The sequence below is a fragment of the Ovis canadensis genome, chromosome 7 (genome assembly GCF_042477335.2).
Source record: "Ovis canadensis isolate MfBH-ARS-UI-01 breed Bighorn chromosome 7, ARS-UI_OviCan_v2, whole genome shotgun sequence".
Taxonomy (NCBI): Eukaryota; Metazoa; Chordata; class Mammalia; order Artiodactyla; family Bovidae; genus Ovis; species Ovis canadensis.
The window spans coordinates 17974073-17986416 of NC_091251.1; the positions used below are offsets into that span (position 1 = coordinate 17974073).

The 12344-nt window shown below is 51.6% G+C and overlaps 1 protein-coding gene across 2 annotated transcripts in view; it reads right to left on the reverse strand.

Moving 5' to 3' along the window:
- Window positions 1-2851: 2851 nt before the first annotated feature.
- HRH2 (histamine receptor H2) overlaps window positions 2852-12344 on the reverse strand; it is a 49803-nt gene continuing 40310 nt past the window's right edge. The window contains exons 3-4 of one of the 2 annotated variants that reach the window (XM_069597554.1): window positions 5180-5510; window positions 2852-4337 (exon numbers count right to left, since the gene is read on the reverse strand). In XM_069597554.1, coding sequence (XP_069453655.1) covers window positions 4329-4337; window positions 5180-5510 — 340 coding nt within the window. In that variant the 3' untranslated portion in view covers window positions 2852-4328. Of the gene's footprint in view, window positions 4338-5055; window positions 5511-12344 lie in introns of those variants that run through there. The other variant, XM_069597553.1, reaches the window with a different exon arrangement.

Genomic DNA, 12344 nt, shown 5'->3' on the forward strand with positions numbered 1-12344 from the left:
GAGGCTGGGGCCCTGGAGTCAACATCTGCAAAATGCTCTTCAGTTCAGTTCAGTTCAGTTCAGTTCAGTTCAGTCGCTCAGTCGTGTCCGACTGTTTGCGACCCCATGAACCGCAGCACGCCAGGCCTCCCTGTCCATCACCATCGCCCAGAGTTCACTCAGACTCACTTCTACTGAGTTGGTGATGCCATCCGGCCATCTCATCCTCTGTCGTCCCCTTCTCCTCCTGCCTCCAATCCCTCCCAGCATCAGAGTCTTTTCCAATGAGTCAACTCTTCGCATGAGGTGGCCAAAGTACTGGAGTTTCAGCTTTAGCATCATTCCTTCCAAAGAAATCCCAGGGCTGATCTCCTTCAGAATGGACTGGTTGGATCTCCTTGCAGTCCAAGGGACTCTCAAGCATCTTCTTCAACACCACACTTCAAAAGCATCAATTCTTCAGTGCTCAGCCTTCTTCACAGTCCAACTCTCACATCCATACATGACCACTGGAAAAACCATAGCCTTGACTAGACGGACCTTAGTTGGCAAAGTAATGCCTCTGCTTTTGAATATGCTATCTAGGTTGGTCATAACTTTTCTTCCAAGGAGTAAGCGTCTTTTAATTTCATGGCTGCAGTCACCATCTGCAGTGATTTTGGAGCCCAAAAAAATAAAGTCTGACACTGTTTCCACTGTTTCCCCATCTATTTCCCATGAAGTGATGGGACCAGATCACTTCACAAAATGCTCTTCACAGTAACAAAATTATGAACCCTGGAGGGCTGCTGGCGCACAGGAGGGCCTTTCCCCAGTGGCCCTGAGGGCTACTGGTGACTGTTGATGGCTCTTGAATGATCACTGGAATGCTCAGGATTCTGGTGGGATTTGGGAACTGCGGTGGGAGAAGGATGTTCTGGGCTGTCATTCCCTGCTTGAGGGACCTGGAAAGAGCCCCCTAAAGTGGACAATGGAGATGATAAACTCTCCCCCAAACTCCAGCTAGAGCCTGAACAGCCAAGTGTCATCTGCTAGCGGCCTAGCTGACGTGGGGTGCCAGACGGATGCCCTGCATCTGGCCTTCCCTGATAGCTCAGCGGGGGAAGAACCTGCTTGCAATGAAGGAGACACAGGAGAGGCAGATTCGATCCCTGGGTTGGAAAGATCCCCTGCAGAAGGAAATGGCAACCCACTCCGGTACTCCTGCCTGGAAAATGCCATGGACTGAGGAGCCTGGTGGGCGTAGTCCAGAAGATCACAAAGAGTTGGCCACGGCTAAGCACACAGGCCAGGGCTCTGAGCAGTCTACTGCCTACCAAGTGTCTAACCCGAGTTTAAACGCAGTCCCATGTGCACCATGAATGTTTCTGCTTAGAAGTTCACAGCTGCCTTGGTCCACATCTTGCCACACTACACACACACACATTTTCCTTTCTGGGTGATCCCAACACTGGCCTTCATGTCCCATTCCTTCTCTGATTCCTGGCAATGTTTAGGCATCAGCCCATCTCTCTGGAGGGCGGGAAGGGTCTGATTCCTTCGGGTACCCGGCCTGGAGCCTGAAGTCTGCTGTAGGGTGTGGGGTAGATCTGATGTGACTATCTACACCTCCTTCCCCCACCCCCAAAGTGGGGCTGTCCTTGCTCACTCTGCCTTCACCCCTTCCCAAGCTGGACTCTGAAAGGTCTCTTTTGTAAAACAGACCTCATCAGCTCCCTCTCAATGCAGGCCTTTTTGAAGCCTTCCCACTACTCACAGGATGAGGCAATGTTCCTGGATGCAGGGCCATCTGGAACCATTCTGCTCCATGGCCCACAGCCGTGCTCAAGCCTCCCAGCGCCTCCTTCCTCTCCTCTTGCCCCTCCCTCTTTGGCCTACTTAGCAACAGTGGTTTTGCTTCTCCTCCACTGCCTGTTGGTGGAATCTGAACCTGTTGGGATGAGATTCTGGAAACTGTGGTCCCTAGGCTTCTGGCCCTGGCTGGGCTTCTATAAAGTGCCCCAGTATTCAGCACACACAGAGTTTTCCTTCAGCAGACACCTCCTCACTCTCTTGACACCGCCTACATAGAACTGTTTGACATTATCTAGAGACTGCCTTGTTCTGCTACTTTCATCGTCCCCAAGGACCTCTTAACACACTTTGTCTTCTCTGCTCTGAAATATATGAAAATCCATTTCAGGCAGATCAGCTCCTGTAAGCTTTGATTGTATGACTCAAATGATTTCTTCTCTGTTTCCTGTGGGAATTCATCAAGATATGTCTTGGTGTGTCTTTCTGCAAGGCCCCCCGAGGTTCAGGATTCCACAGCCTCCTCCTTCCACCCCAGGAAACACTACTCACTGCTGATACCACTTTTCCAACAGTGACCTGGACTCTGGTCAGCTCCCTCCCTCCCTTTTCCAAGCCCTTTCATGAGTGCCTTTGGGAATCATTTCTTGCATAGAATCCTTGACCTGGTTTTTCACTTGCGCTTCACTTACTCTCCACTGCAGAAGACTTCTTTGATTGACAGGTTTTCCATTTTAAAGATGTCTTTCTCTCCCACCTAACAAAGGCATCGCTGAATCTGGCAATTTCAGAAATATTCCCTTCTGCAAACACTGATCGAGGGCCTACCACATACCTGGCTCACCAGGTGAGACAGATGAAGCTCTGAACTTCTGACCAGCCTGTCCTTCATTTCCAACACGATGTTTCAAGACAAGGCCTCTTTTGCTGAGGACTCTTTTACCTTTCAAGGCAATTTCTCAGTTGGCTTCTACCCCAACATTTTATCATAATCCTTTTTCTAAATCAAGACACACTGTATGATGAAGTTTGGGGAGTATTTCCTCACCAGGAAGTTAAAAAATAAAACCACAAGGCAGCATCTGTTTTGATAGCTTTATTGGAACATCCTGATAACACGAAATGTGGATTTGGGGGCGCAGTGCAGATGCTTCTCCTCTGGGCAGCGCACGCCCCACTTCTGCAGCCAGCAGGGGACGCGGGGGGTCTCCAGGAGGGCGGGCAGCTCAGAGGAAGGTCCGCAGTGGCAGGCGGCGCGTAGGCACCCTGACGTCAGCCCTGACCAGCTGAGTCTGTGATCAGCCAGACCCGTCTTATGCTCATCTACCTGGGCCGTGACATAGAGACCCATCTGTCTCAGGTTCCTGGGAAAACTTCCAAGAGAGGGATCCTGAGATTTCCAGAGGAATCCAGCCCACAGATTGAGCATCTCTGGAGAACCCTGGGGCAAATGGTGCCTTCAGGTGTATCGGCAGAGAAATTGCTTAAAGCTCCCACTACGTGGGCCAAACAGTCTCCGAGGAGCTAGACACACAACGGTGAACAGAAACAGGCAGGACTCACTGACAGACAAGGGTCAGGGGACCACACAGGCATGACAGGCATGCCCATGGCTTCCGGGGACAGTTCCAGGGGTGTGGGTGGGAGGCCAGACCCAATAGGGACAGTCAAGGGAGACTCTGGAAGACTCCCTGAAAAGCGATATTTCAGCTGAGATCCTGTGGCTGAAAGGACAAGAGCAGCTTTTCAAGTGATGGGAACAGCTCTGTGCCAGGTGTAGCTGGAAGGAGCAGTGGGATAAATAAACCCAAAGGAGAAGGCCGGCGGGGCTGGGGTGAAGAGGTGGAAAAGAGGATCGGGGGAAGGAAGCTGGAGGGCACACCAGGGCCCACGGCGCGGGGCCTGTGGGCTGGCTTTCTCCGCGCGGTTGCGTTTTGCACAGCCCACTCTGGCTGGAGGAGGGGAGGGGTGGGCCAGTGGGGAATGCGGGAAGCTTTCCCGTTTTCCTGATGGAGGGGATGGCAGCGGGACCAAGTGAGGGCCGGGCAGGTGAGGGAACCGGGTGGAAACACGTGGGCGCTAAGTCCATCGAGAGCCTGGAGCCTGAGGAGCCAGGAGGAGGGTGGGCCAAGACGGACCTTTGAGGCCAATGGTCGGATTTCTGTCTGGGGAGGGGGATTCTGGGGCAGGAGCAGGTGCAGGGCAAAGGTCAAGGTGCAGAGGCCGACATGCTCCAGGCGAGGCTGAGAAACAGCGAGAGGGGACCCTGGAAGGTACGCGTCTGTGAGGAATTTTCGAGCTAAGCCTCCTGGTAGCTTCGGCAGTGCTGATGGGGCCACAGAGAGTGAGGAACGGCAGTGAGAGGCAAAGGCTCCGGGTGAGCCTTGGGCGATGGCCAGTGTGAAGCCTCGGGAGGGGGACTGAAAAGGCATGAGTGGGTGGGGAGGGGGACCCCAGGAGGGCGTCTTGCAACCAGGGGAAGAGGGGGCTCAGGGAGGGGCAGTGGTCTTGCAGGGAGCCCATGGACACCCTCATCTCCTCCATCTCCTTGGGTCTCTTCAACAACCCTGAAAGTAGGAAAGGGGAGCGGTGCCCCCGGGACAGAGTGAGTAAGGGGCTGCTCCAAGGAGGAGGCCGCCGCAGGTCTCCCCGCCTCCAGCAGAGGGCGCGCCGGGGCCAACTTCCCGACTCGAGCCTGTTGGGTCCCCCTCCCCCAACCTGACCCTCCTTGCTGCCCCTCACGTTTTCCCCAGCAAATCTGCTCCACGCCACTCCTTGATGGAAAGCACCAGAGAGAGTCAGAACTGCAGCATGAAGGGCGCCCCCCGCTCCCCCCAGGCTCTGGATCGGAGCCTGGCTTCCAGGAGGGTCAGTTGAGTCAAGGAACTACCGAGGCCTCTCTGCAGAGGCAGGGTAGGGTCCCATCGAAGAGCATGGGCTGGAGGCCTGGATTTCTACCATCCCCCTGTTCGTCTGTTTGTTCCCTCCTTCCACAGCGATTCTCAAGCGTCCTGCGCGAGACGCACCTTCTAGCTGAGCGGCCTCACACTTCTCTGAGCCTGTCTCCACCCCTGATCCCTGGCGCGCGTACTAAGGACGACGTGAGCCGACGCAGGGGAAGCACCGGGCACACAGAAGGTGTTCACTAAAGACGGACGTCCTTCCCTTCCCTACCCTTCCCTCCCTGCATCCCACAGGGCGCTGGGATGGCAACACCCTCTGCGGTGCCCAGACGGCACCCGTGTTTCTGCACACACACAGGTCCTCAGAAGTCCCGCTGTCTCTGCTGGTGACTCAGGGCCAGCACCAACGCGAGCTTTGAACCCGTGGGATTCGGCAGACCTGGACCCAGGGGAGTCCCAGCGCAGGGCGGGTCAGCTCCATTTCAGCCGAGGACCCCAGCACCCACCTGCCGTGTGCTCTGGGAGTCCCCAGACTGGAGCCAGGGTGTGTTCTCTGTGGTTTGTGGGGCTTTGGGGTCCTTAGTGGCTCCGGGAGTCAAATCATGGTGCTGGGGAGCAGTTATCTTCAGCATCCTGGGGCCGGGTCTAGCCGTCTCTGAGGGCAGCGTCCTCACCGATTCCTGGGCAGGTGTTGTTGGCGGCTCCTCTGACAGTGGCGCCCCTGGCTGCTCCTCCCAGGGGCCTCCCCCGTGTCTCTGGAGGAACCTAAGCGCCCAAAGGCTCTTGCAGCAGCTGAGAAGGTTGCTGGAGCACGCAGCGCGGGACCGTGCTGGATTCCTGGGGGCATACAAGCACAGGGTGGGCTGAGGTGAGCTCCACAGCAAGGCCAGTGGGCCAGACCTGGCCTCTGGCCTTTGCTTCTTCTCAGCTGGGCCCTGGGGAGGGTGGGGTGAGATGGGACAGAATTTGGGGTGGGGGAATGGTGGGACCTCCCACGTCAACAGGGCTTCCAACACGGGGGAACATTCAGGAGACTGGCTTTCAACTCCCAACTTGGCTTCTAAGATGCTGTGTACCCTTGGTCAAGTTAGAGTTATAAAATATGTCTACAAGTATCCCATACATTGCTTGGCTCGTAGTTTGAACCCAATGAATGTTTGCTATTTCTGTGTCTGAATAAAATGATTCCTGAACACCTACATCCTGTTTTGCATGAGTCGGGGGGAAGGCTGGGAGAGGACACAAAGACTTGTTCAGCCTTGCATTGAAACCGGTTGTGAATACGTCTGCCTCCCCATTAGAACGTGTGGTCCCTGAAGGAAAGGCGCTTGCCTTTCAAACTCCTACCGAGCAGCCAGCACATAGTAGGTCCTCAGTTAATATCTGCTGAGTCAAGCTGATTGAAGGTCCCTGAAGGAAAGTTAGCCAAACACTCGGGAAGAAAGGTTGTAACAAAGTGTTTGATGTACATTTTCAGAAAGGATGTCCCCCACATCCAGGTATACAAAAGTCCCTTGCCTGTTGCATGCTAGTGTGGACGGCTGACCTGCCTTTTCCTTCCACTGTGTTCAGTGAGTAAGAATTCCTTTGTCGTTTTTATCTCGAGCCTTCTGAGGTCAAGAGAGAACGGCTGCACACGGCGGGCCTGTTTTTCCGCACCCAGCATGCAGGTCTCGCTTTATAGCCCGGAGCGAGGGCAGGCTCGGAGCTTTAATCAGGCAGTGAAATCTGGACAGACTTGGGGGGCATTTTCTTGTGTCACTGTTTCTGCGTGCACAAGCGCTTCCATTTTCCACAAGTGATGCTGGATTTCCGTTTATGGCGATAATATAAAGTCCTATCAATTCATTTTGGTGAAAACAGCCAGGGGTGTGGAGGTCTTAGGTGCACATAATACAGCTGGGAGAGGACCGTGGGCTGCGCAGGGAAGGGGATCTCCCAGCAGCTGTGGTTCTGGGGGTGTCCTTGCAAGTCCTGGCCCACCCTGGCTCACCCGTGGCCCCTGGAGACTCTGCCTAGGTCTCTGCAGCTCCAGGGCAGGCAAAATCTGGCTTCAGCTCTGTCTAAGGCAGCGGCTGCCGCCTAGCTTCGTGCGTCCCTGCCTAGGCTGCTGGAGCAGTGGCTTTCCACGTCCAGCGTCAAGCTGGGAGCTAGCCTTCACTTGGTGTTGAGATCAGGTCCTCTCTGAATGCCTTACAGAAGCTCGTGCCTGGCCTCAGCTCTAGCCATGATCTGTTAAGGGATTCTGGCCACCAGAGGAAGCAAACTCACTGCCTTCCCCAGAGAGAGAAAGAAGAGCACCATTGCTCCTCTTGGAGTCCTTCAGAGGGGCGCTGTGATACGGCTGTGACTCTGTAAGACATTGTGGACAGGGACACAGCCGACACCCGAGCCTCCCTCAGCGCCTGGCGTGTCCCGGCTCAGCCAGTGCTGGAGGCCTCACGTGGCCCAGCCTCTCGCCACGGGTCTGGCCAGCCCCACTCTCACCTGCACGTCAAGGTCACATCCCTGGCATTTCAGAGGCTCCAGTTCTCCATGCCAGCAGGGTACATATTTGACCAAGCAGGCAGGGATCTAACCTTGGATTAACATACTGGATGGAGCCTGAAGTGTGATAAAATGACTTTCACTGAGATTAGTGAAATTATGGAAGACAGGATAGCTCTAGGCTATGAAACTACCTCCCTTCTCCTAAAAGGCTTACAAATCCCTTAAAATAATGTGATTGTGAAGTATCACATGTTCATAGTAAAAGATTCAGAACATAGAGACTCACAAGAAGAGGAAAACAAACATCTCAAATAACTCCTCTACTCAGATAGATCTTTTCGCTACATGGTGATTCTGCCCTTAAATATTTTTAAATAAAATACATCAAAGAGATTATACAAAAAACACATATGTGTGGCTTAAAATATTAAAATGCATGCCAGCGTAACCACCTCTCAGGTTAAGTAGCAGAATTTACCAGCCTCTGACTTGTTTCAGCAAATCTGTATGTATTGGTAAATAATACTTTGTGTTGTTCCGCCAGCATTTCACTTTTATATAAATGGAGTCGTGGTTTAGGGGTTTTTTGTTTTGGTTTGGTTTTAATGTACTACCTTTTTTAAAAGTGGTTGTTTAACATTATCTTTTGGGGACTGCGCTGTGTTCACATGTGGACCTGCAGATCATTTTCACTGCCATAAGGTACCCCAGCATGGGAAGATACTCTAGTCTATTTATCTGTTCCCCTTTTGATGGGCATCTGAGTTGTTTCTCATTTTTATGATCTTCCCTCGCAGACTTCTTTTTCAATTTACACTCTGCTGGTCTCATTAAATGAACAGGAGAGTTTCCTCCTTTCTCCCCTCTGAAGAGTCTGAGCAGCACTGGAATGATGCTCCCTCGAGTGTCTGGCGGAACTCCTTAGCAAAGCCAAGTACTGCTCAGAGGTTGTAGGATCACTCACCTTTTCTATTTCTTCCCAAGTCAGTTCTGGCAAATTCTGTTTTGCTAGGAATTTGTTCACTGCATCTGAGTTTTCCCTAGTTTGGGGCATAAAATTAATCAGGGGTTCTTATTATCTTTCTTAATCTTTGCAAAATCTATAATAGTATCTCCCTTTCATTCTTAATATTGTTCATGTTAATGATTAATCTCTCTTTAAAGTTCTGTCAATTTTACCTTTTGAAGCAAATTTATTTGGTATATACAGGCCTGGAATTCTTATCCTTCTAGTAAACTGAATCTTTTTTTCAAAAGGTGGTAACCATCCTTATGTTTAGTAATCCTTTTTGCTCACAGTTCACTTCGATATTAATGCAGCTACCCAGATTTCTTTTGGTTACTATTTGCCTAGTATATCTTATATTTCCTTCCTCATACATTCTACAGTCTTGTTTCCTTTAAGTCTATCTCTTGTAAAAATATTTGTTTGGATTTAAAAAATCATATCTGACAACCTTCACTTTTGAAACGCTGGCACGACTTATCCCACTTGTATTACCTATGATTACTGATGGATTTTGACTAATTTATTCAATGAGATTTTGTGTTTTATATTTGTCCCATCCTTTCTAAAATTTCCTGTCTTTTAATTTTTGTTTGGCCTGTGCCTTTTGTCCTCCTTCCGTTTGCCCCTCACCATACAGAATTTCTGTCCTCTTATAAAAGATCGTTACCATGCGCATCTCACGTCACAAGGCCTGGTGGTGTGCAGCCCTTCCGCCTTAGCTTGCCATCCGTGCCAGAGAAGTTGGATTCCCATCCTATGTAGACTTTCTTAACACTACACATGTCTAGAGATCCTAGTAGGGTTAATATTCCTTCATGGCCCATTTTTGCCCTGACAGTTGAAGCTAGAAGACATGAATGGGGTTTTAGCAGAGCCCATAACAAAGTATCTGCCATTCAGTAACGGCTTATGGAAACATCTCATTTTTACCTTCCCCTCATCAATTCCCCTTCTTTTGGTAAAGGTACCTGGATTCTTTATTGGGATCCAAACTTCCCTTACTCTATCCATGTGGGTGAGGTGAGACTCACCTCTTATTCATTGCCCTGGCTCCAGCTCTGGGTACAGCGGTAGAGATATGACCCAAACCAGCCAATACAACTAAAACTTTCCATTGGAACAGGAGGAAAGGGGCATATTTTGCATGGAGGGTGGGTACTAAGGTGGCAAGATGTAAAGCTGGAGCTTCTGGTGGCACCCCAGGGAGACTTTAACTGAAAATGAAGCAGCCTAGGATGAAACTAGTTGCAAGCTGGAGAAAGACAAATTTATGATGACATTTGAGTGGCTGAGTCCAGCTTGAAGCTACTCTTGGTTTCTTCAGTTCTAAGCCAGTTCCCAACCTCCACCAATCCCAGCCTCTTATAACTGGGTTGCTGCTAATGGCATTTCAGTGTCCTAACAGCATTCCTAAGGAAAGTCCTTGGAATCTCCAACTTTTCTCATGAAGGCACTACAATATGTTCAGCCGCCAGTGGTCAGAACTCAGTTTCATTGAGAAGCTGTGCTCTGGCCTGCTCTGAACCTCAGTTTCCTCATCTGTGAAATATGTTAACAGTAGCAAGCTCACAGGACTACTGTGAGGACCACAGACAATGAGGGTCATTGCCCTTTCCCATCACCCTCTGCCTCTTAGAGTACAAGTTATCACACAGAACCACCATACCCATATGAGAATCCACTATTTCTTATAAATACTTGCCCCTTTATACGTGTCATCCCCATCGTTTGAAATTCCTTTGTCTTCCCTGCTGTGCCCTTTGGAATGGTTCAAGGTTCTGTTCAGGCATAGCCTCCTCTGGGGAGTTGTCCCTGAGGTCTCCCAAGGTTACTGATTCCCTCCTGCCTCCTAGAACCCCTTTGCCAAGACCCTAACATTCTTGGGCTAACGATCAGTTTACCTGTCTCCCAGACTACAGACAGGTGTAGGATCTGTCATCGTCTACCCCACTGTCCAAGTTTATAGCAGGGTTCAGTCGTGTGCGTGAGCTAATGAACGAAAGGCCCAGTCACTCTCAGTTTGGACGGCGGTGCTCCTGCCTTCCGACTTTCCGATTCACAGATGGGTCGCAGCTCTGCACCTGGCTGTGCAGCAGCCTGCAGCCCTCTGGGTGGTGTCTCCTCCTGGTCTCGTTTCTACCTTCCCACCACTACCAGCCCAGAAGAGCACTCTGAGCCGGGGCCTCGGGACCAAGAGGCAGCCTTTCAGCCAATCCCTGCTGAACACCAGCCCTGTGCTGGGCTGATTGGGATCAAATGTGAGATCTGGAAGCTGGAGTCCTGCACTCGGGCTGAGGCTGCCTCACTCCCCTGCTGTCGGTCTCAGACAATTCCACCTCCTGCTGAAACTCATCTCATCTGTGAAACAGGCACGATCCCAGGGGAAGGTTGTGGAAGCCAGGAGAAGGGATGGGAGAAGGGAAAGGCTGACGAATTCTAGAAGAGTCTTCTCCTCTCCCTCTTCCTCTCTTTCCTGCGATGGGTATAGCTGTTAGCTGCTTTGCCCTGAGGGTCAGCAAGGACTGGTGACTGAGGGTCTGTGTGCTGAAGGCTGGGCTGGCCCCTGAACCCAGACACTTGCTGATCCCACACACAAGCACCTGGGGGAGCTGGCACACCCAGGCGGGCAGTTTCACCTACATCCTGGGAGCCGGCTCCCTGGGAAGTCCTGTCTCGTTCTTGAGAAGAGGGAAGTGGAGGAGCTTACAAAGGGGAAGTGACTCTCTAGTACCCTGGGAGTCACTACAGACCACGTGTCTGACTCCTTGCCTTGTGCTTTTACGAAAGTCAGAGGGGACCCTCTTCTCCAAGGAGACTTAATTTCTGGTTGTCCTAAAATAAGCTTTGAGGCAGAAATTCCCAGATGCCAAGTTACCAGAGCCCACTCGCATGAGTGTTATCTTCCCTGAACTGTTTACTATCACAAACCAGTATTACCCAATATCTGGCTGAAACGACCAAACATCCGCCCTTCGCTCATGAAAGAACTGATTTTTTTTTTCAGTGCATTCTCATAATTTTCTGGAAGTAAACCCAGTCTGCTTTGAAGAGAGGAGGGCCAGGCCAGGGTAGTGGGCACTCAAGACTGAGTCCACAGACAGAGCTTTCTGTCTGTCCTTCAAGCATCAAGAGCAAGCTGGGCAAAGGCTTCCTGCAGGAGCTTTGCAAACACAGCATTCATTTTCATTATAGATAAGACACCCACAGAACTCCCCGGGACTAAGTTGAGATAATAAGTAAGAGTCACAAACTATTATCCCTTTTTAGTTTTTTTCCTGTGACAAGGAAAAGGATGGTGAGGGTCAGGGTATTTAGGCTCCTGAAAGTGATCTTGATTAGAGACCTCCCAGAACATACACCCCTAAATGCTGGTAGGCCACAGCCTGGGACCAGACTAAGAGCTCAAGGGAAGGGCTGGTGGTGACTCACCCCTGGCGGCAACCCCCACGGCCTGGTAACACAGCCAGCATCCATGAGTTGTACTGGTGAATGACTAGTAAGTAAGTGACTGACAAGCCAGCCTTTACTGAGTGCTCACCTGCTGGGTCCTGAGCGGGGTGCTTGGCATCCTTTTTCTGGTTAGCGGCACTCCAAGGTAAGGGCAGGTGTCCCCTTTCACAGACTAGGAAACTGGGGCTCCAGGCGAGTAAGTGATGCCCCCAGATTACTCAGGAGCAAAGCTCAAATGTGAACCAACAGCTGTGGACTCCCAACTCTGATCCCTTCCCACTCCCTTTCTGAGGGCCAGACCACGTCAGTACGACGGAGAGCTAATGTGAGAGATGCAGAGATGGACAGGGCAGGTCACTGGTCTCGAGGTGCTCAAGGGTGTGAGCGGGTGTGTGTGTGTGGACACACACCTGTGTGCACCCAGGAGCGTGTATGACGGTGCCTGAGTGTGCATGGCAGTGCCTGAGTGTGCATGACGGTGCCTGAGTGTGCATGGCAGAGCCTGAGTGTGCATGGCAGTGTAGGCCTCAGTGAGTAAGCGTGCGTGGGCAGGCGGTCTGTAACAGCAGCCATTTCTGGCCCTGGGGATCCGGGGAGATGTCGTGGAGCAGACATCATTGGAATCGGGTCTGGGGCAATGAGTGGAAACTGAACAGGTGGTTAGAAAGGTGGGTAGTTTCTCGAGGCCCAGGGAGGCAGCACGAGCTGTGCATCGTACTCTG